Source organism: Bombus vancouverensis, chromosome 1, assembly GCF_051014615.1.
Source record: "Bombus vancouverensis nearcticus chromosome 1, iyBomVanc1_principal, whole genome shotgun sequence".
NCBI lineage: Eukaryota > Metazoa > Arthropoda > Insecta > Hymenoptera > Apidae > Bombus > Bombus vancouverensis.
This window is the reverse complement of record NC_134911.1, coordinates 14,282,988-14,306,378: the sequence shown is the minus strand read 5'-3', so window position 1 is coordinate 14,306,378 and position 23,391 is coordinate 14,282,988. Positions and strand designations below refer to the sequence as shown.

At 27.1% G+C, this 23,391-nt stretch overlaps 5 protein-coding genes across 14 annotated transcripts; 2 read left to right on the top strand and 3 right to left on the bottom strand.

Annotated features, from left to right (window-relative positions):
• Positions 1-363: 363 nt before the first annotated feature.
• Positions 364-2,763, bottom strand: LOC117153253 (MAPK regulated corepressor interacting protein 2). The gene is made up of 6 exons (XM_033327121.2): positions 2,623-2,763; positions 2,459-2,543; positions 2,064-2,182; positions 1,858-1,926; positions 1,627-1,680; positions 364-1,551 (listed from the first exon to the last, which is right to left on the bottom strand). Exons 1-6 carry the CDS (start codon positions 2,672-2,674, stop codon positions 1,481-1,483), a joined length of 450 nt encoding a protein of 149 aa, XP_033183012.1. The 5' UTR covers positions 2,675-2,763; the 3' UTR covers positions 364-1,480.
• A 975-nt stretch (positions 2,764-3,738) lies between these two features.
• Positions 3,739-8,425, bottom strand: LOC117153478 (TOM1-like protein 2). Of its 3 annotated transcripts, none has more exons than XM_033327564.2 (9): positions 7,791-8,425; positions 7,373-7,542; positions 6,774-7,055; positions 6,409-6,678; positions 5,932-6,229; positions 5,739-5,859; positions 5,632-5,662; positions 5,041-5,091; positions 3,739-4,900 (listed from the first exon to the last, which is right to left on the bottom strand). In XM_033327564.2, the coding sequence occupies exons 1-9, from the start codon at positions 7,846-7,848 to the stop codon at positions 4,703-4,705; spliced, it is 1,479 nt and encodes a 492-aa protein (XP_033183455.1). In that variant the 5' UTR covers positions 7,849-8,425; the 3' UTR covers positions 3,739-4,702. The 3 variants fall into 3 exon arrangements, with proteins under 3 accessions (XP_033183455.1, XP_033183454.1, XP_033183453.1); XM_033327562.2 differs by having other exon boundaries at positions 3,748-4,900; positions 5,533-5,662; positions 7,791-8,423; XM_033327563.2 differs by lacking the exon at positions 5,041-5,091 and having other exon boundaries at positions 3,744-4,900; positions 5,533-5,662; positions 7,791-8,424.
• A 482-nt stretch (positions 8,426-8,907) lies between these two features.
• On the top strand, positions 8,908-12,106 carry LOC117153346 (dynein regulatory complex subunit 3). Of its 2 annotated transcripts, none has more exons than XM_076620053.1 (9): positions 8,908-9,325; positions 9,401-9,684; positions 9,753-9,925; positions 10,008-10,165; positions 10,259-10,448; positions 10,526-10,733; positions 10,806-11,054; positions 11,126-11,202; positions 11,283-12,106. In XM_076620053.1, the coding sequence occupies exons 1-9, from the start codon at positions 9,061-9,063 to the stop codon at positions 11,422-11,424; spliced, it is 1,746 nt and encodes a 581-aa protein (XP_076476168.1). In that variant the 5' UTR covers positions 8,908-9,060; the 3' UTR covers positions 11,425-12,106. The 2 variants fall into 2 exon arrangements, with proteins under 2 accessions (XP_076476168.1, XP_033183208.1); XM_033327317.2 differs by having other exon boundaries at positions 8,909-9,325; positions 10,256-10,448.
• Positions 11,500-13,440, bottom strand: LOC117153347 (enoyl-CoA delta isomerase 1, mitochondrial). 3 transcript variants are annotated; one of them, XM_076620079.1, is made up of 6 exons: positions 13,375-13,440; positions 12,682-12,805; positions 12,347-12,618; positions 12,093-12,271; positions 11,886-12,007; positions 11,500-11,818 (listed from the first exon to the last, which is right to left on the bottom strand). In XM_076620079.1, exons 2-6 carry the CDS (start codon positions 12,779-12,781, stop codon positions 11,658-11,660), a joined length of 834 nt encoding a protein of 277 aa, XP_076476194.1. In that variant the 5' UTR covers positions 12,782-12,805; positions 13,375-13,440; the 3' UTR covers positions 11,500-11,657. The 3 variants fall into 3 exon arrangements, with proteins under 3 accessions (XP_076476194.1, XP_033183211.1, XP_033183212.1); XM_033327320.2 differs by lacking the exon at positions 13,375-13,440 and adding an exon at positions 12,938-13,092; XM_033327321.2 differs by lacking the exon at positions 13,375-13,440 and adding an exon at positions 12,938-13,094 and having other exon boundaries at positions 11,675-11,814.
• On the top strand, positions 13,212-23,229 carry LRR (capping protein regulator and myosin 1 linker 1 leucine rich repeat protein). Of its 5 annotated transcripts, XM_033327312.2 has the most exons (24): positions 13,212-13,388; positions 13,636-13,733; positions 13,831-13,881; positions 13,963-14,156; positions 14,252-14,429; positions 14,502-14,740; positions 14,813-14,907; positions 15,045-15,083; positions 15,351-15,538; positions 15,643-15,720; positions 15,799-16,132; positions 16,210-16,606; positions 16,675-16,993; positions 17,057-17,170; positions 17,244-17,449; positions 17,555-17,642; positions 17,756-17,980; positions 18,126-18,146; positions 18,303-18,444; positions 18,520-18,769; positions 18,847-19,631; positions 19,709-19,948; positions 20,130-20,194; positions 20,478-23,229. In XM_033327312.2, the coding sequence occupies exons 1-24, from the start codon at positions 13,352-13,354 to the stop codon at positions 20,589-20,591; spliced, it is 4,497 nt and encodes a 1,498-aa protein (XP_033183203.1). In that variant the 5' UTR covers positions 13,212-13,351; the 3' UTR covers positions 20,592-23,229. The 5 variants fall into 5 exon arrangements, with proteins under 5 accessions (XP_033183203.1, XP_033183205.1, XP_033183204.1 ...); XM_033327314.2 differs by lacking the exon at positions 15,045-15,083; XM_033327313.2 differs by lacking the exon at positions 18,126-18,146.
• Positions 23,230-23,391: the final 162 nt, after the last annotated feature.

The following is a 23,391-nucleotide window of genomic DNA, read 5'->3' as shown; positions in this document are numbered from 1 at the left end:
AAATATTTGCTTTCAATATCTTATATTTGTAAATTGAAAAGGTTATTTAAACAGTTAACCTACCTAATTTGAGGCAAGTACAATTTGATCCCTTATAATAGGCTATATTTTTTTTCTTATTTCTCAAAACATAATGTTGTTATTCATTTTATTATGAAACAATAATTCAATTAGTTTTTATAAATTTGAATACAGACATATATAATTTAGAAACCTATACATAATCAATCTTGAGAAATTCATATGAATTGACAGTTTTATATTTAATATTAAAATTTATTTGCTGTTAAAAATATGTATAAATCAAATTAATACTATGAAATTTAATGTATCAAAGTTAATGTAAAAAGATTAAGAAAAATATCGTGTATATAAAGATGTATTTATTTATAACTGCTTGATTCAGCCTTAAATGGCCGAATGTTGCACTACATTTTGACTACTTTTGCAAACTCTGCTTTTCAAAAGTATCAACTCATATAAAAATTTTTGATAATCATTTTTTTTAATACTTAAAGTAAAAATTTAATAATTAGATAAGATTAAGTCAGATCAATATGAAATAAGAACTTTGAAAGCAAAGGTTGCAAATACATTGGTGACAAGGTTTATCTTGTCTAATAATCATGTAACAACCTTAAACATTATCAGTCTACAAAGTTATACTAAAATTTGCTTATATAAATGTATTTAGATACATTTGTCATAACAATATCAGCAGTGTAGTCATGCATTCACACAAACAATGCATGTAATATGTACATCATTCTATGCTTAAAAATTCATTATTTTCACGCTGCATTCATACCACGCAGGGATTTCTGTGTTTGCCTAACCCTATCTGGTATGTATTTATGAGTTGTATCTTTACCTGCGTTACTTTAAAAATCTACAAACGGAAATAGCAATCGTACTTTGTATCACATTAATTTTTCACCGGTTAATTTATAACTTTGCAATATCTTCTGAATTTGAACAAATTTTCTGTACAATTTTACATTAATCAAAATTTTGGAACAGCTTCAAACAGAAATGTATAATTTATGTGTATTGTTATATCACAATTCAAGGATAGTGTTGATAATAATGCATATTTAAGCTCATGCAAGTTACCAATCATAATCCCTTACAATATTAAAAAAAATGCTGTTCTATAGTTACATATGTATATGTATTTAAAGTTCCAAACAAATTAATTTTTAAAGTTGCATGTATAATAAAAAGTTGATATTTCATACAAGAAATTCGTTGTAACAAATAATTATGTATGAATTCTACAACAGTTTAAATTCGTCAATTGCAACTTTGTGGTATCCAACAAATTATGTTAATTTCTAATTTTTAGATTCAATTCTACACAGTTATTCACTTAATTCTTCAATTACTTTTAAATTACAAAACAGGCTAATCTTTAGCACTGTTTGCCATTCTGTACTACTTCAAGATGTATTTCCATAACTGTTATAAATTTCTGTGTCTTTCAAAGTGACTTTGTGATATTATTAAATAATCGTTTACCCCACCATGATTCCAAATCAAATGGTTTAAAATCTGAAATAGTATATTTATTTTAATCTATCTCAATTATATATAGTCTTTTTTTAAAAGAGAGAAATTATAGCTTACCTTGGAGGGTATCATTTGGTTCACCATCATTGTAATACACTATAGAACTAGGACCTGAAATTTACAAAATATTTTTGTTTATTATAAATATTTAATCAAATTTCAATTAGTTACTTATGAATTTGTATATACACAAAGATATACAAATCACAAGATATATATTTAATGCTTAGAAAGGTAAATAAAAGTAAAAAATTTACAGTCTGCTTCAATTAGATTTAAAAAACTTACTGGAAGGTTCTGAACAATCTGAACCATCAGAACACTCAGTTCTTTGTCGTGTATTAACTTGATTCCATGCTGATAAATAAAAATGATAATTGTAGTGTTATGATATTATGCAATACAAATACAGTATAAATATATTTCCTTATACACTGTGAAATAAAAATTTTGTTATAACTTTCAAAATCAAGTAACAGAAATGTTTAACCTACATTCATAGACAAATTTAATAAGTTCTTCATGCTGAGGTGTAATAACTTCTTGCATTTGATGCCTCTGTGAACTGAATTTAGATTTCCCATTCATGTGAAAGACTGGTTTTGGCACATGGCTGTGAAATAATAATTGTTTTTATTATACATATTAATGTACGAAAAAACTGCTCATAGTACATCACATAACTTTTTTCTAAAAGCATATGAAAATGATATGATTGTGTAATACTTTATGAATTATAATTTACGAGTTTCTAGGAATACAACATAGGAATTGCACGTGCTTACTATCAACGGACAATTATGAATTGCGTAATGTCGAAATGCTGAAGTTACAAAAAGAGAAAGGAAAGAAACGAACCAGGGTTAACATGGGTTCAAGCATTACTTACCGGGTGGCCTCGTGGTCATCATCAGGATCTGCTTTTCTCGTTAAATCACGCAAAGTTTCCAGCCTCTCAAGGTTCTGACTAATCCCTGAAAGATGATAATGTTCAACGAAGTTGATATTATAACTGTTTATAAATACAGTTAAAAATTCTTCTGGTATCTGTACCTCTTCGTGTCTTAGCGGCTATCTTGCTAGGTCCTTTTGATACAGTATACATGTTTCTTATGAGAAAAGCACAACAATAACTTTGAACTATATTTTCGATACCAGATCATCCGAGATTAATCTTGAAATATTAGTATAGAATCAATCAAATTGTATACTGTGCGTTCAACTAGTACCGATTAGACCAACCACACGGGTTGAAATGATCAGCGTGAAATACACGATGAGTGAACCACGTGACCTTAGCTTGTGGTATCGCAATGATATATATTCACGAACATATGTATCTGTACTTACACATCGATGGACCAATATGAGAAATTTGAATGCGGATATGTATCTTTTCATATAGTGAAACGATAGAGAGAAATAATTTATATACATATATAATATGTTATATTGTATATATTGATAAAGAAAATTTGTTTGATAACCATTTAATATGAATATTATTTTATTATAAAATAGGTCATGCGATCATATAATTATGATTAACAAAATAAAAATTTATTTGAAAAATAGAATTTTAAATAAAAAAACTTACAGTACGACACAATTTTCTCAGTCCTTTTTATGTTATATTCGATAATATATTTGCAAATATCAAAATAATTTAAAATATAGAAATATTGTTGATATAAATAATACCTGTAATTGTGATCTTGATTAAATATTAACATAAATATAAAATTGTAATTTATATAACTGTATTATAGAAGATCTTGATATGTTGTAATTTTATATTAATTTTATATAAGGATTAGAATTTTTAAATATAATCATCAGTATGTTGGAATATTAGAAAAGTTTATTACAAAACGAAAAAATGATGTATAATTTTAAAATATAAAGAAATTATTAAAAATATAAAATTAATTTCTTTCACAATATTCAATAAAAATTGCAATAATCACATAAAACAGAAGAATAATTTTTTATGTTATTACTTACATAGATTACAAGTATTTACGTAGAAGTAAATACAATTCACACAAATAAGCAAATTTAATTTTTCTTTCATCTTGTTTTAAACATCTATTTGAAATATTCTTAAATATTTCATCTATTCTAGAATAAAAGAATTAACATGTTTAGTGCTATACCTGCACTATTTGTCAAAAGTAATATATTTTTAGTAAAAATATTTGACTATTTGATATTAAAATAAAATATTCATTGGTAGAAGGATACAGCCTTATAAAATCAAACATTTAAAGATAGTTTCATAATGATTTATCACATCTTTAAAATTGCATAAAGAATCTTAGTTCTTATCATAGTACTGTCAATATGTTTGCTTTCTTCAAAGTAAAACTATAATTTTAAATTACAAACATAAGATTTACATAACGTTCCTTATTACCAATGATATTCCTATAATATAATTTTAGAATATATTAGTTATTTGTAATATATCGTTACATAATTATAACAATACTATCGATAAATTTATATTACTCTATAATAATAATACTTCATAAAGATCAAAATTACTATAATAATGAACGTATCATATTTATACAAAATATTAAATGATCGACAAATCTAAGATATAAAAATATTTCGATCTATAGCGTAACAAAATCGATCACAAAATGAAATATTAATTTTTTTTCTATTTAAATCCGCAAATTTGAAAAATGCAACTGCATAAATTAATAATTCTTATATAGTTCCAAGGCATGAGACCACACATTGTAATATGAATATTATTTTGCATACAATGTGTTTTTTTATATACAAATAACATAAGTTAGTATTTCTCCTATTTTTGCATTACATAATATTTACGCGTAACGGTTATTTTAAAATAAGTTATTCATTGTTATTAAATTTTTACAACGTAATAAAATGCTAATTTACGATCATTTAGTATCAATTCTATTCTTAAGTACATTTAAGCACAAAGCATTTTCTTTTTACTTTTTTTTATATTGTTTTCTTCAACTTATTTTATCAATGTTTCTAATATTAATATTATTATTAGAAGCATTGATTTATTAAAAAGTGTATTTGATGACCGAATTAGAATAAATTTAATTTTCATCAGTTTTCTAAAATGTAAATATGAAAATTACATTTAAAGAGCAAATAAAGATTTATCTTGATCCTTATTAATTTGACGCTGAATGTTAGAGTTTTCAGAATTTGTAGTATTTCCTGTACTAGTAGTAGTTGTAGGTAGAGTTGGTAGAGCTTCAGCAGCAGCAGCTCGTTCTGCTAAGAAACGTTCGAACTCTGAAGATGTTAGAGATTCTTGATCACCATGTGCTCCTGGCTGAAAAAGAAGTTGTTTTAATAACTACGAAATATAATTAAATGCAATTTACATATAATTGAACATTTTGAAGAAAATTTTAATGATGTGTTAAATGATTATACTACAAATTTTTAATCTCATTGTTATATATAACTCACCGTATGATCTAACCAGGCTGCCATCTCATTAAATTCAGATTCCCGGTTCAGCTGAATATTAAAAGAAAGAAACAAAAAAATAAAAATAAACATACCAAACGAAACAATAAGAATCTGAACATATGCATATATATAGGCAAAAATAAAGCAAAAGGAAACATAAGAGAAAATTAATTATTTCATGCTATAGAAAGCAGTGAAAGGAAGCAACTTCTAAATAAATCTACTAAATGAATAAGAATATGATCACAACGTTTTAATATTACAATGTGTAGTAAGTATGATATTCTTACCTTTATGAGAGTAATTTTAAGCTCATTGTATGAAATCGTAACTAAATTGCTTACAAAAATATAATTTTGCAATATTGTGTAATTAAATTTATAAAAAGTTTTGTAATAATCTTACTCTTTTCAATAATAATCAGTATCTATATTATTCATGATATTAACTAAATGCTTAGCAATAATTATAGGAACAGGGATTACGCACAGAAGTAGCAGTAGTAGAAGCAGCTGTAGAAGCAGTCTGCTGGGGATACTTAGGATTATTGCGATTGAGAATCGCTGTACTGAGACTTCCTCCGCTCACCTGCTCCAAATTATCCTCATATTTGCTACCGCTACAATAAAAATAAGTGGATAGTTATATATTAGGTATACACATTTAAAAGTTGCAATTAATTTAATATTAGAAACCTGTTTTTTGCAGTTTCGTAAGATGTATTCCGTGATTGTGCAAACATATCAAATTCATCACTATCACCTTCTTTCTTCTCCTTCCGATCTATCCTATTTTGGTCAATATTATCAGCTATGCCTGTAATTTAATATAAAAGAATTATCCACACACACACAAACATTATTCAATTATTACAAATATAATACTTACCTATTTCTGTCATTTTTTTCTCTAAAGTATCAGTTTCATCAGATAAATCAATAAGAGAATCAGCTTCTTGTTTATTAATTGATGAAGCAGAATCTATGTTTGGAGGATGACCAATTGTTTGTGCTAAAATAGTACTTGCAGCAACAGCTTTGTTTTTTGTATAACGAGAATAACGCAAAAATAAATTGTTTAATTCATCATTAATACGCAATAATTCTGCTGTCATTTCATCATGCGCCAGCTTTCCAATTAAATCAACAACACGTTCTTGCATTGCTTTGCATGTGGAATGAAGTTCCTACGAATGATAAGTATTATAATTTAAATATATATGTCTACCTTACATAAAAATATATTTTTCAATTTCATATATACAGCATTACATTGTTGAATAGAAAAGGCATTTGTTTTAATGGGTATTTGCTATAAGGTATTTACTGCTATTCATATATATAAGACAAATAATTATATTCATACAGTTAAAAGTTCAAGATCAGCAGGATCAGGTTGTTGACTATTATTCTGATCTGAACTTGTAAAATATGCCAACATTTCTGATAAGACACGCATGTTTCCTTGTACAACATCGAGTTCACTTTGTATTTTAGCCATTTGTTGTTCATTCAATATAGCTACTTGTCCAGATGATTGGTTTTGAAGTTGTTGGACTTGTGGTGTTACAGAAGTTACTGATTGCTGTTCAACTGTAGGTACATTCATGATATTTTGTTCTGACTCAGGTACACTCTACAATTATATTATAATAAAAAAAAATTATAATAATCACAAAATATATAAAACAATAATTTTTTGATCATATATCACCACAAAAAAAAGCTTACTCGTTCTGGAGTGATAATAGGTGCCATGGCATCCAAGTCTGTCATTGGAAATTGAATCCCTTTTACTTTCAATTCTTGATATACTTGAACAACTCCTTGGGTATGTGGCTGATGGCGGAACGTATCTGCCCATGTTTGAATTAAACTCAAGACCTTTTCTTGCACTGCTGTTGGTGGTTCATTTTTTGGTCCAATTAACTTAACCAATTCTTGTACAAATTCTCGTGAACAGGCAAGCGAATGAAAACGTTTTCCACAATTTTTTACGCATGTCTCCAATACCTATTTTTGGCATTCATCCATTAACATATATAAATTAATGCTTATGGATATTTGAAAATAAGGAGACTAGAAGTAAGAAATAGATGAGTTCTAACAAAACAGCTATCATTAACCTACTAATCATAGCTGCTACGTATGGTTAAAACCTAATTCAAATAACTGTAAAAAGAAGCAAATTATTTTGAAAAATTAATTCTGTTAAGAAGTAAATGCTTTATATTACATACATATATATTATTTAATTGTACAAAATAACTTTTAAATATTGCCTATGTCTTATCTGAAATGTAAGTATTATCAAATATATAAATACTAACAGTAAGAGTATACATGACTATAGTATAATTTTTTCCAGCAGCCTGATTTAGTCTACGCTTAATTGCTTTAATTGCATCTCTTGGCCCATCCTCTGTTTCATTTATAATATCACATATTTCCATATTAAGTGACCAATTTTCACTTGGCAAACTACCATCTGTAGCTTGCTCTGAAATATACAAATAAAGATGTTATAATTTATTAATTGGAATAAAAGATGTTAGATAGGTCATGATTCATGATGTGAATGTTGAAGATATATACATATACATGGAAAAAATCTATAAGTATTTAAGCATTCATTAATATTGATGTACAAATAGTTGTCCATATAAAAAGAACTTATTAACTGATTATTAACATAATAATAAAATAACGGACTTAATGGATTTCGTAAAGGTAAATAATAAAACTTACCTATTTTCTGGCCTACTGGTGTTGAAAATGGATTGACATTTACTCCAAAAAATGACATTGTTGCAGGTTGTATGAAACTGTTTCTATATTCAATAATATTACTTTGATTCACTTGTGCTTATGTAAGGCACGTAACAAATTTTGACAGGAACAATACTTGATAATAAATTAAAAACTTCTTATAATGAGTGACAGTATCATATGACCCAACGACGATAAAGTCAGACGTCAAATACAAAGTGACATAAAACTCTAACCAATCAGGCACAGCATTCTGAGAATGCCATTTTGATTGGATCTAACATTTAAAATAAATACATTTATTTTACGAATACCTCAAATTTCTAATTCAAAATAAATGTATTAATAACTTTTTAAATATATCTTCTCGAATAAGAAGGAACGAAATATTTACTTATTCTATATATTTTGTGAAAATAAGAATATTGAAATTTTATTATCTGTCTACCTAAATTTCTATCTAATTTTATCTGTTTAATCTAACACTTTTCTCTAGAGTTTAGTAGTAACTGGACAAATTAGAAAAGGCGGATTGTATATTTTGTAATTCGTTATTAACTTTTTGTACGTAACGTTACGATACAAAAAGCGTAATTTAATTTTACACTTATCAATGATAATTAGCTTAGGAATTTGAACATAGAATATGTAATTCCTAGACAGTTTTCATTCTGGATCAATATTTATATAAATCTCCATAATTACGTGATCAAACACTAGAGAGCGCCGTAAAGCAAAATTATAGGGATCTTACGACTTATTTAAAATAACTCAAACAATTTTTAATTAATAAATGTTTGTATTTAATTTATTAAATAAATGTTACTTAATTTAATAAATAAAACTTAACTTACATACATTAAATACTTTCAAGTTTTAAATTGAACTATACATTTTACAATCAAACTTTAGTGAAATCTCTCTCTCTCTCTCTCTCTCTAACTCTCTAAGTGACACTTTTTATTTCTTAAACTTTTGTCTGTAACTATTTATAAAAAATAATTGAAAACATTTGTACGGCGTGATCAAATAATAAATAATAAGGAATATAACAATGATATAATCTGACTTAACAAAATGTTGTTTTTAAAAGATAAATTTTGATAAAATAGATTTCTTCGGGTCGATAAAACAGGAAACTTCTTTGGTATGAAATTGACACGACATGGTTCTGAAGTTCGCCACAAAATTAATAAATCTTTGTTGCGCGGCAACCGCAAATAAAGGCTATATAAATTAAATCTTTTCGATGCAAAGCAGTACATACATATGTATATGTACTGTGATAATTGTTCATTTAATTTTGTATAGGATATTTATGAAATATCTAAAAATGATGATTGAGGAAGACGTTCCTACTATATTACAAGAGTTTGTACAACCTCGTGTAATAAATCAAGATATGTTAATAAATTTGGCAATTGAACAAGGGCCAAAAGGAGAAGCTGGTAAACTTTTTTACGAAGATGGTATTAAATTAGATGAAATAAAAGAAATTCGAATTGAATTTCTTAGTACGTATTATACATAAATTTTAAACTTGCATTTAGCTTGTTATACATACGTATACTTGGTATTTTTTCTTCTAGATATTCTAAAACTTGATTATCTATGGGTAATGCCAAATCTAATGACATTAAAATTATCCAATAATATAATTGAGAAAATAGAAAACCTAAATGCGCTCGTTAATTTAAAAGAATTAGATCTTTCTTTCAATCGCATTAAAATAATGGAGAATTTAAACAATTTAACAAAACTAGAAATATTGCTTTTATTTAATAATGAAATTCGTGAGATAGAAAACATAGATGAATTATGTCATCTTACGATTTTTAGTATTGGTAATAATATTATAACAGATACAAAACATGTATGTAATGTGCAAAATATACGTGGATATTAAATATTTTATATTTTTACATTTGTATTGTTATTTAGGTACTATATTTGAGAAAATTTAAAAAGTTACGTAGTTTGAATATGAGTGGAAATCCATGCACTAAAGAAGATGGATATTTGCATTATGTATTTGCATTCTTACCACAATTAATTTATTATGAATACAAAATGATAACTAATGAACAAAGGAAAGATGCTACAGAAAAACATTAGTAATTATAAAATATCCATAAAATAGATATATAAAAAACAATATATATATTTATTTTAAAATATTTATATTTTATAATTTAGTAGGACTTTAAATACTTTAGAAGAAGCAGAAATGAAAGAACAAGAAGAATTGGATGCCCAGCAAAAATATGAAAAGAAATTAGCTATCCTCACTGCTGCATATGTAGAACATCTTGATGGAGATTATCTCTTTCATCAAATGTTTGAAGATGACAAAGGTTTATCAATTTATTTATACATACAATAATTATTATTTACTTTTTCATGCACTTCCACATAAAAATTTATTAAGTGCATTTTGTGTGTAGAAGGAAAGGATTTATCTATAGTAACTGATGATACACAAAATGCACATGAAGAATATAAAAAAAATTTTACTGCTATATGCGAAGAGTTTTGTGAGATAGGTTTGAAAGAACATAATAAGCGAATGAATGAAATAAATCTTTACAATATTGCTGTAAATGAAGGTAAAACCATTTCAGAAAATCAAGGTAGAATGTGAGTGATATATATACATAAGCATCAAATATAAAATATTCAAAATTGATGGTAATTTGTACTATTTCAAATTATAGGATTGTAAATGAAGTCTTGCGCAGGAAAACTGACGCTTTAGCAACTGTTAAACAATTATTAAAAAAGCTAGTTGGAGATGTAGATACTGCTACATTAGAAAATGTAACTGAAATAGCACAACAATATTCTGAAGAATTTAGTGATATGGTAACTGATGCATGGACAAGATTAATGTCCATTGAAGTAGATCTGCATGAACAAATGGAGGTATATTTTAATCATTATGAGTTACATATAGAAAAATTAAATTGAAAATAATATTAAACTTATTTAATAAAGGATATAAATGAAGTATTTAGGATCAACATTTCTGATATGGTGGATTCTTTTCTAACAACTGCACGAGGATATTTTTCACAATTACGTAATTGTGAAGCAGAGTATAATGACACTATTAACGGATTAATTCTGTATTTCCTTAGTGGTATTGGAGATGATGCAAAAATGCCACGTCATTTATTAAATCTATGTGAAGATAAAGACATGTTAAATTACAATCTTAATAATTCTCATGAAAGGCATTTACAAGTATGTACGCGTATCTATGTATATTTTTATTGTTTGTACTTTAAAAACTAATATGAATTTTCTAATTACAGATAATAGATGTTCGAGAAGATATCATGATAAATCGATTAAAAAATTGGGTTGAAGAATACAGTGAACAGCTAATAAGGCAAGTTCTTTCGTTTTTTTAGATATTTTCATATCTTTGTGAAGTTTAATTTTCGAAAATCTCTTATTTTGGTTTAATAGGCATGAGAGTGAAAGAAGTAGTCAACAAATATTAGAAATATCACATTTTGCAGATTCTCAACAACAAGAATTTCTGCAAGTATTGCAACAATTAAATTTAAATGTTGATGATTCAGAAATTATATTAGCACTTGATGAGTGACTTGATAAAATGATGCATGATCATTCAGAAGTTATATTATAAACGTATTACTTTGAAAATTAATATAGAAGTAAGTATTTTTGCTGAACTGTATATATTTATTAAACAATATAATATATCTCTTAGTACATGAATATATTCTCGTATAAAATATTTTATTTCTATAAAAATCGTATAAAAATATTTAATCTTTAACGTGATAGTTTAAAATACGACACTTTGATTAAAGTTTCTTATTTTTTCTTCAAAGCTTCCATATATAATTTTAGGCCAGTTTGTACTTCCGGTAATTGAATAAGTGTTAAAAATTGATTTAGATCCATATGTTTGTTTACTTTCAACCATAATGAATTACGTTTCCTTAACTCCATTTTTGTTGCTTGTCTAGCTCTGGCTTTATAAATATTTTATATGGTAAATATTAAGCGTACTTATCTTAATTAAATAAATATTGTACTTACAGGGTATGTGTTTAAAAGATTCAATATAATTTTGACACTTTTGGATTGCATTGGCTTTATCAGAAGCTAATTCATCTACAATTCCAATTTCTAATGCTTCCTTTGGATGAAATAGGGTTCCTCTATGAAATCAATAGTTTTCAATTAATTATAGATATTACTAAATGGGATAAATGTTTTGTTATACATTCATTAACAATAAATTACTTTAAAAGTGCTAATTCAGCTCTTCTATGTCCTAATATGTCAACATATATATTTCTAAACCATTCTGGAGCAATAATTCCTAATTGTGTTTCATTCAATCCTATAGTATGCTTTCCTTCAACTAAAACTCTATATTCACAAGACATTGCTAAAAGACATCCTCCAGCAGGGCTGGCACCCTTTATAAATAAAGTAACAAATATATATATATATTTCTCAGAAAATAATTATACTAATAATATTTATAATAATACATTAATTGCAGCAGCTATTGGCATTTCCAAATTATATAAAGTTAACCATGTGTCTTGCAATGTTTGCCAATATTCAGTTAGCTGTTCTTCAGTCCGATTATACATTTCGTTTATATCAAGTCCTGCTGAAAATATATTTGATAATGACGATGTTAATATAACACCTTGACATTTTTCTTCTTGTACATCCATTAAGGACGTGTTTAAAGCATTTAATAATTCTTTGTTTAAATTGTTTACAGGTGAACGTGCCATAGATATTGTAGCAATACCTGTTAGGAAAAAATATTCTTGAATAAAAACATAACTTATGAAAATTAGGATTCTGATATTACCTGTATCATTTTTTGAAATTTCAACTAATTTTGAATTTGTGGCATAAGTTTGGTATAAAGGAATTCGTATTTTGTTCAAAATTTTTTTTATAGCAAACATGTTTAATCAGATATGGATTAAATCCTGAAATTATATAATATAAAATATTATTTATTTATACACAAATATTATTATTCACCTTAATTTTTTATTGCACACTTCACAATTATTTTCGAATATTATTAAAATATTGTACTGTATTTTGCTATCTTTTACCTTTGTTTCTCTCTGCTACTAACTTAAGTAACTTATTAAAGATATCTCAATAACCTATTCTGTACAATTTAATTATTTACATTTACAATTTACATTTACAATTAATACATTAATTATCATTTAAATCAGTTGTTTTATTATACAGAACATAACGTTATAGTAAATGATAAGAGTAAAAAATATAGTAAAAGAATTTAAATAAATACACTTGTAAGAATGGAACGGAACGGAGTGGAACAGAATGGATCGCGGGCAGGTGCTAATATGGCGGCTATTCAGCTTTATAGTTTCGTGACATCGCCCTTTATCTTAACATTTTTTTAAGCAAGATAGAAAACTTTGGTCACCGTGTGACGAAAAAAACAATGTCTTAAATGGATTCGTTGATGTTTGAAAAATAAGCCAATTAACAAAATGTCAACTAGATCGCAACTTACGAAAGATTTAAATGGTTTGTCTTCTACTGAATGTTTACGTTCGTATTATGGAACTGTCATACATAAAAAAAATATATTTCTTGTTCAAATAGTTATTGTTATAAAATGTTTATAGAAGTTTCATTAATCCTCATTTTATTTCACAAAAATACAAATTGGATTATAATACAATTTTTTTAAACCTTTTCCTTAATTTCGTATATTTTACAAAATTGCCATTAGCTTAATTATCATTTTTCATAAATTATTCATTATTTGTAGAATCGGTGAAAGCATTATTAGGTAAGCATGTGAAAATATTATTAAAGAATGTCGTAAAATTAGAAACAAAACAAGATAAACAGGAAAATCGTGTTCTGGTAAGTAATATTTGCAGTATTGCAATATTATAATGTATAATGAATTTTAAGTTATTTAGATTTAAAGTGATTCAAAATTAAATTTTTCTGATTTAAGGTTTTTTCACCATGCCGTTTGTTTCTCTTAACGGCCAAAGTGCCCACAAGAGTAAGATAATATGATTATTTTGTTTTTACAAATAAAATTATATGATTATTTTAATAATTGTGTTTAAAATATTTTTTACAGATCGACTGCCATTTTCATTATTTAGAAATAACATCTATAGAATCAAAAAGAGCAAACCAATTATCTTTAAGTGTTGGGGAAAGATATTACAATTTTACTACTACTGGAGCAGGTGCAGATACTACAGAAGTAGATGCAATGATTGAGGCCTTACATACTGCAATTCGAAATATCTTTCCCACTGTACCATTGAAGTATGTGTTTGTTACCTTATATGTATAAATTTATATTTATTTTAATTATTATAATATTAGAATAACTGATATTAAAATTATAATTTTTATTATAGTTATATTATAAGAAAAATAGAAGTAATACCAGCTAGTAGACTGCAGAGTATAAGAGGTAGTGAATTAGCTAGAAGTACAGAAGCAACAAGACATACTGGACCTTGTGGGGGGTTTTCAACCCAATATGCATGTATGTGTGATTTACATGGTGTACCATATAGAGAAGAAGTAGCCTGGGTAACTTGTTAAAGTATATGAAAATGTCCTACTATTATTATTAAACGTTTTTCAAGACAATTATATTTATAGGATGTTGATACAATATACCTCTCTCATGATACAAGAGAGCTAAATTTAAGAGATTTTGATCATTTGGATCAAAAAGATCTGGTGCCAATCATTTCTGCCTTGGAATATAATACTTGGTTTACAAAATTAAGGGCATCTCATCTTAAACTAAGTCACGAGCCTTTGGAAAGATTGTTACATGTTATGCGTAGATCCCTTTCCATTCAGGAACTTTATCTAGATAATCTTGGAATAAAATGGTAAAGCTAAAATAAATGCATAATTATGATACAATTAATTTTAGTAAATAAATTCCAAATATGATTTTTTAGGGACTTTGCGCACAAATTATCATTAGCTCTAATTTCAAATGCTAATACAATGTTACAGACTATTGATCTATCATATAATACCATTGAAGATAAAGGTAAGTATTAATTATAAAGACTTTTATGTAGGATGTTATTCCTTAGTAGATCCATTTTTTGTGGTTTCAGTTCTTCTTTTTTTACTCACTTTTTAAGTATGTTCTTAAAGTATCCCTATACAAATTTCTTTTTATAGGAGCCTCTAGCTTGTGTGGGATAATAGCCAAATTGCAAGGTGTGCAAATAACCATTAATGTTATTTAAGTTTATCCTTATCCTTTTATGTTTAGAAATAATCCTCCATTTATAATTTTACTCTTTTCCATGAAAAAAAGATGATTGTTACAGTGTATATTTAATTGTTTAACTTACATAATGTGTACTTACATATACTTAATAAATAGTATTGTACATTGCTATGCTTAATTTGACCATTAATTATTAATATTAATTAATATATGTGTCTACTAATAATATTACTTATAATAATATTATTTTTAAGGAGGTGCACATTTAAGCGGACCTATTGGAAAATTACCCAAAGGTTTACAAAAATTAAATTTGGCACATTGTGGACTAACTGGAAAAGGAATAAGTCAAATTGCACATGCACTAAGTTTAAATAGAAGCATGCCAACTAGTTTGCAATATTTAAATCTTTCAGAAAACTCTTTAAAAGATGATATCAATGTAAGTTGTTTCTAAATATTATTCCAAAATTTAATATAATAAATGGTTATATTAATATTATAATAGTTGGAAATGCAATTAATATAATTATTACATATTTACAGAATTTATGTAATTTTTTGGCACAACCTAATAGTCTAACTCATTTAGATCTAAGTGGTACAGATACAACATTAGAATGTGTAAGTATATTTTAGTTTTCTATACGTAAAACTCATGTAAGAGCAAATAAGCTCATATTTTACATTTACTCTATCTAGCTGTTTGGTGCTTTACTACGGGGTTGTGCAACTAATCTAGTCCATTTAAATGTTGCTCGTAACTCCTTTTCAAGTAAAAAGACCAAAGAAATACCTCCCAGCTTTAAACAGTTCTTTACTGCTACACTCTCATTAAAGTACTTAAATATATCTTGTTGTAAATTGCCGCTAGAGGCATTGAAACATTTGTTACTTGGTTTGGCATGCAATGAAAGTACAGTTGGTTTAGAACTTGATATGAGTGGAAACAATTTGGGCTCTATGGGTGCTCATGTATTGGAATCATGCATTCATGGTGTACGTTGCATAGCATCATTGGATATATCAGATAGTAGTAAGTACAGTATAATATAAATAAATTATTTGCTTTAATATTTGGATTCTATATCTTGTAAATATGTCTTTTCACAGATATGGATGTTGATTTAGCACAAGTAATAACTGCTATAGGAAAAAACAAGTCGATCAAACAATTATACATGGGTCGCAACACTGTTAGTATGAAAAGCAAACATATTGCTGTTGTAATGGATGCCCTTGTGCAAATGCTTCAAGAAGATGATTGCGTTTTGCAAGCATTACATTTACCAGATTCTCGACTAAAATCTGATCTCTATAATCTTATCAATGCCCTTGGTAGTAACACATGTCTTCATACTTTAGATATTAGTGGTAATCAGATTGGAGATCCTGGTGCCAGATTATTAGCAAAGGCATTACAAATTAATAATCATTTGAGAACTATTATTTATGATAAAAATAATATTACTCTTCAAGGTTATGCTGATATTGTTCATGCTTTAGAAAAGTACGCAATCTTTCATATTAATAATGAATATGTTAATATATTTTCTAATATGTGACATCCTTTTACAGGAATTGCAGTGTAAGACATATGCCATTTCCAATTTATGATTTGCAACCTTGTATGAAAACTTCAGCTGAAAAAACGGAACAATTAGCTAAAAAAATCCAGGACTTGTTACAAAGAAACGTTACTCCTTGTAAATATAGTCATGGACAAGCATTTAGATTGCAACAAGGATTTTTGTTAAGCTCCACACAACAAATGGTTGATAGATTGGTTGTACAGACGCAAGACACTATTAAAGCTATTGCTGCGGAAAGCTGCGATGCTAATAATGACATTAATTATGCAACTGGACTCATACAAGATGCAGATAATTCAAAACAGGTATAAAATATCGAATAATAAATACATTTTGAATAAATTTGTATACAAATGATACTTTTGTAGCTTTTACCAAGATTGCACGAAGTTCTTCAACGACGAGATGAAAATAATCCAATAGAATTAAAATTACACGAAATGGCAAATGAATTGCATAAAGTTGTAACCATATATTTACAGGTATTTTATTATCAGATATATATTATTCTTACATTAAACATAATACGTTTCAATTATTAAAATTTAAATACAGGATTCCTTAGATGCTATGATAAAGTGTGCAAATGAACAGTGTCCTACGATACTTTCTCAAACGGTAATTAGAGGCGATGAAAGTGAATCAGTTGCAGTGGAAGATGATCTACGAAGTAGTTGCAAAGAAAAAAATCAAATTAGTAGTGAATTCATACATACCACTATCACAGAGCAAGCTGGGGCGGATATAGTCAATAGAGTCAAGTATGGATCATAATTACTTATTCGTTTTGACTTTAATACATATCTGTCAAATAATCAGTAACTTATCTCATTGCTTGTAATTATCTATTATTAATATTTTTATAGTGAATTAAATTTGGCAGTTGCTGCACATGTATCCGACAGAATAACAGATGAAGTAATTGAATCATTGTCAAGAAGCTATAAAAACTTAGTATGTATAATATACTTCACTATGTGTTAAATACATGCTAAAAGGTATTATACTAAAAGTTTAGTATTAAAATCTTTTAATTTTGATACTGATGTTCATATTTATATTTTCAGATTGGTGACTGTGATAGTAGAACAAGAAGCAGTACGCCTGATGTGTTGCGGCCTAGTGCTGGTTCAATGAGTAGTGGAAGTGTTATAGGAGTTACAAGTACTGTAGGTGTATCTACAGCATTACCAGTTGGTAGAACCAGTATTGCCTCAGAAGAAGATTGTCCACCAGAAACTTATTCACTTGTGAATTCTATCGGTCAATGTTCCAGTGATCAATCTCCAATGGTAAAAAACACAATTTTTTTATTTATGTATATATTATATATATTATATGTATTATATATGTATTACGTATAATATATGTAATACATATATTAGAATAAACTTTGCTACATAATAATTTTAATATAAAACTTCCATGTCTGTCCAGAAATTGGATTATTTAAATCTTGTAAGTAAAGTAAATACATATTTAAAAATATAATGTTTGTTGGTTGACTTTTGTATACCAAATCTTTTGTAGTACATAATAATGAATTAACATATTACAATTATTGTAAAAAATTAAAATACATATTAATGATATTAATTATTGTTCTTTACGTAGGCTACGCCACATTTATCAAATAAACGAAAAAGTTTACATGGAAGGAAATTGCGGCCGAAATCTGTAGTCGATTCTGTGGAAGGTCTTTCAGCTGATGACATTCCAGATCTGTTACCATCCTTACCAAAAAGTCAAGCAGAAGGTTAATTTTTTTTTAACATGAAAAAATGTTATAGTTGATATATTTATCATTCCTGATATCAACATATTCTTTCAGCTATTTCAGAAACAGAACATTCTTTAACAGAATCACTAGATTCTGTTTCTGAATTACCTAATACTGTAGGACAGCAACTGCAACATTTAGTAAAATCTAGACCACGCAGAACAAAAACTAGAGCACCTACAAGACCAATGCTGAGACCAGATCAACCAGTGGATGGTCTTGCTCTTGGAGAAGGCCTCGATGTATTTTTCAGACCAACTACACCAACAACACCTCTTATATCCCCCACAAGTGATGACAGGTATTATTTTTAAAACTGTAATTCATTAATATTTTATGAAAATTATGTACATTACACTTCCTTTTATTTTGCTGTAGCTCTTTGCATACTTTTCCAACGGATGGTAGCCCAAATTTATCTCTTACGAGTCATAAAAGTATTCCACCTGAGACGGATAAAAAACCTGGCTGTAGCTCTCCAATGTTAAAAACACTTCTTGAGCCTGCCCCGCGATCACGATCTAGCGATAATTTAGAAAAGTTTTCTCCTCTTGTTGGCAGGAGATCTCAAGGTGATTCGCCGTTAACTGCATCTCCATTAACTCGGCGAAATACAACAGACAATGCGCAAAATCATGAAAGAATTCTTACAAAATCTGATAGCAACAAAGATACAAGTAATAATGTATGTAATAATTGTGTCGGTAATACCGCTGATACATCTAAACGTAGTACATTACCCATTATTGGTTCTGGTACAAGTACACGCAGTTTACGAGATTCGGATGAAAATAGTAAGGTATTACAACAAACAACTGCTACAAATTCCTCGGATAAAGATGCAACAGCTGTTCCTAAAGATTACGAAACTAGGAAAAGTTTAACAAAAAAATCTGCAATAGATACAGATAAGACTGCAAATCAACCTTTACCTTCTCTTAAATTAAGATCGACAGGTTTTGATCTTCGTAGCCCAACAAATGGTAGCAGTACAAAAAGTAATTCGGAAGTATCGAAATCTCCAGTGTTAAGGTCTCTAACCAAAGGAAATAGTTCACTTACAGATGGAAAAAGCAATGGTGCTCTTTCCAAAACTAAACCTGTTCCGCCTATAACAGCTCCTAAACCAAGACCCTGGAGCATGGCTACTGATAGAAAATCTGGTATGAAAAATGTAAATTATTTAATAATAAAATTCTTAGCTTATATAATAATATATATTATGTGTTTAATGTTTTAGGAGAATTTAATTTATTAAGCGATGGTTCTAGTCCAAATACTTCAGCTGGAAATACACCTGATTCTGGAGATGCACTTGATGAATCAACGGATAGTGGTGTAAGTGGTCCTGCTTCATTACCGCCGACGTTATCAGCAAGTAGTACTGCTAGTTCTTTAAGCAATGCCAGTGTAGAGAAAAGGTCAGTGAGGGAATTGGCAGCTAGTTTAAACAAAAGTAAAACTGAAAGGAAAGAGAATGGTAAGAAGCAAAAATATGTTTTTCTACTGCATGTTCAATGTATCTAATAACATCTTAAACACCATTCGCGATTCACGCATAATTTTTAATTAATTATTAATTCCCTGTTAATTCCAAGTACATTGTGAATATGCATGTTGTATCCTTTAATTAAGAAGCCTTGCTGTATATATTATTTTAGAGCATACCGCACCTGCAGCATGGAGGTCGGTGCTTCAACGTTCTATCAACCAACCAGATGTCAAGGTACCTTATGTAATGTTTGTTTTTTTTTTCTTTTTTTTCTCATTTTTTAAATCATTTAATATAATTTTTTAAAAGTGTGCAGCGTCCTAAGCCCTTTTATGATAGCTTGAAAAAATTGTTTTGCGCTTGAAATCCATTAACGTGATTTTATATTTTTACTTTTTTTGATACAGTTTATTTGTCTTAGCATTACACAAAAACATTATTACAAAATTATAAAAATACTTTGAAGTATCATGTTGGGTTAAATATAATTTTATATATACAATCGTTATATTTTTAGGTAACGGAAGTGCCGAAAACGGTTGAAGAAAATCGTATAAGTTTTAAACTTCGACGTACTTCATTTTTACGTGACTCAAATTTCAACTACAATAATGACGTAGTTGACGTTTGATCGTGACTTAATACAGTAATAATTTACAAATTAATGTCAATGACTGGATACTTATTAAGATATCTTTTATCAAAGTATTTTATATTGGGCACAAAAATCTATGATGTGACACGTTTGTACTTGTGCCATATGAAGTCAAATGCGAAAGCAAGTGTGCTAACTCAATATTTAGGGACAGGGTACTGGGGTCTTTATAGAAAGTACCAATTTATTATTAAGGTGGCATTAAAAATTTTATAGTTTTTTATAGAACTGTAATTTTAACGCAGTTTATCTTAATTTAGAAGTAAATATTTCTATTTAATGTACTAAAATGATTTAATATTTTCAATGCAATAAGTTAAAACACTTACTTCCATGAAGAACATACTAAATGCTTCTACATTCCTCCAGATTTTTAGAAAGAAATCAGTTTGATATTGTCAATGATATTATTTGGAAGATGAGCCATGTTATGTTTGTTTTAACATTTAAATATTTATATATTGTTTGTCTGTATATTTAAACTGATAGACTTTAATATAGATCATAAATTACATGATTTTAATTATTTTAAGTGTACAACCGCTGATCTGTTACCAAAAAATAAGCACAATATATTCTTATCGACATAAAACAATATTTCTTCCTATTATTTAATCAATGTCGCGTTGTCTTCCGAAATCAGTTTTTGTATTTGTTTTATTTTGATTTGTTTCTTATGCAACCAGTTATAACAAAACTGTGATCATAAACAAAAACGGTTCTATTTAGGTCAGGTCAATAATTGTTTACAATATTTTATAATCGTTTCCATACTGGTTGTATTAAGTTATTTAACATTTCTTAAATACAATCGGAATTGATAAGTGCACAAAGCGAGATTCAAGAATCATAAAATGTATGAAGTGTGCCATATAACATAACATAAAATAATAAATGCTTTGTTTTCCACATAATAAGGACAAAATTAAAAGATTTTTATATAAAAGATATGATACTGTCCATGACTATCATTGATTTATAAAAATTTAGTAACAAAATATATAAACATTATGTAATGCATATATAACATATATATGATGTGCGTAAATGGAAAAAAGAAAATAAACTAAACTGTCAGCTAAATTAATTAGAAAAAAGATATTGCAGACTATTATTATATTTCAAGAATTCTTTTGCGATATTTGTAAGCTGTATTCGCTATTTTATACCTTGTTGAAGATATATTGTGATTAAGAATAATTTAGTAAAATCTTTCTGCTATCTGCGTCCTCTTATAAAGGAACAGCTTTTTTACAAACAATTTTTTTGTATGATGTAAAAATGTATCGCAAAATACGAACACCTAACATAAAATTCAATTTACATAAATATATTAAAAGCTAGTTTTTGAATAGCAAAAGACTTCTGTACATATATATGTAAAAAAGTTACATATAGGTAAATTAGCCATAACTATAGTTACAGTTCTTATAGATAAATAAATATTTGAATATCTATTTGATATTGGGTTTATGTATTAATAACTGTGACTAATGAAATATGTAAGTCCTTTTGGATACAGGTATATATTTAACAACATACATCATATAACAATATTAGATGTTTAACTGGAAATATTCTTTTTCAGGCATAATTAAATCAATTGTGAAATGTTGTATTCTAACAAACACATTCTACTTTAATATTCCCTCATTTAAAATTATATATATAATATAGATTGGACATAAAATTTTTAAATCATTTAATTCAAAACTTTTTCTATCAGGTGATTATTTACTCTAAATCTTGCTATATGTAAATTAAATTCATGAAGTATTTGTTAAATCATACATTTCCTCAAATCAATGTAAAAGATTTTCAAATAATATAAAACAAATCAGTATCATAAAAGGTAGCTAATCATAATGTTACTTAATAATTCTTTTCACTGTCAATAATGTTCACTAATAAAATTGTAATTTAGTTATTTCCATAATAAAATAGTATTTGTAAACATGTATGTACTTGTACTTTTGCATAAGTGCATACAATTAACAATTTGTATACATATTACATTGCAGGTGATTTTTTGTATAAAGATACAGATAAATTAATTATGTACTTATGAGCAAAAAATATTACATTGGACTCTATAAATGTAATGTAAGAGTTAAAATTTAAGCAACTGTGCCAAAAAGGGAATTATATTATATGTATGATTAACAAAATTTGCTGAATTTCTAAAATCTTTATCTCTTCTTTAGAAATTAAAAACAAATATAATTTTTCTATATCATACTAATTATTACTTTACATGTTAAAAAGATCACCTGTAATAAACCATGTTTTAGTGTGTAAATATATTAAATACAATTACTATATATATTATGTACTAATGAGTGAGTAATATCATATTCACTCTATCGCACAATCACATGATGCGTGCGGAGAAAATCAGACGACATATACACACATTCTTTCTTCATTACATTCCTGTATTTACATTTACACATGTATACATATGTTGCGATGAAGCACGTTTCAAAATCTGCTATTAATTTTATTATATATGTATTATTACCCAATAAATATCAGTATTTGCAGGTTTCGATACGTTGCTTATTAATCATGCAATATAATTTACTAATAAATAAAGACTCCTATTACATATGCAGCACTAATTGTTTTTCTTATTTTATACACTAGCAACTTTGTATATTTAAATGATTTTCATTGCTAATTTTGGAAAAATATAAAATTTATTTGCTATAATAATAAAATTATATTGTTGTTACTTCAACAGGTTTTTATAATAAAGTTAATATGGTATTCATTG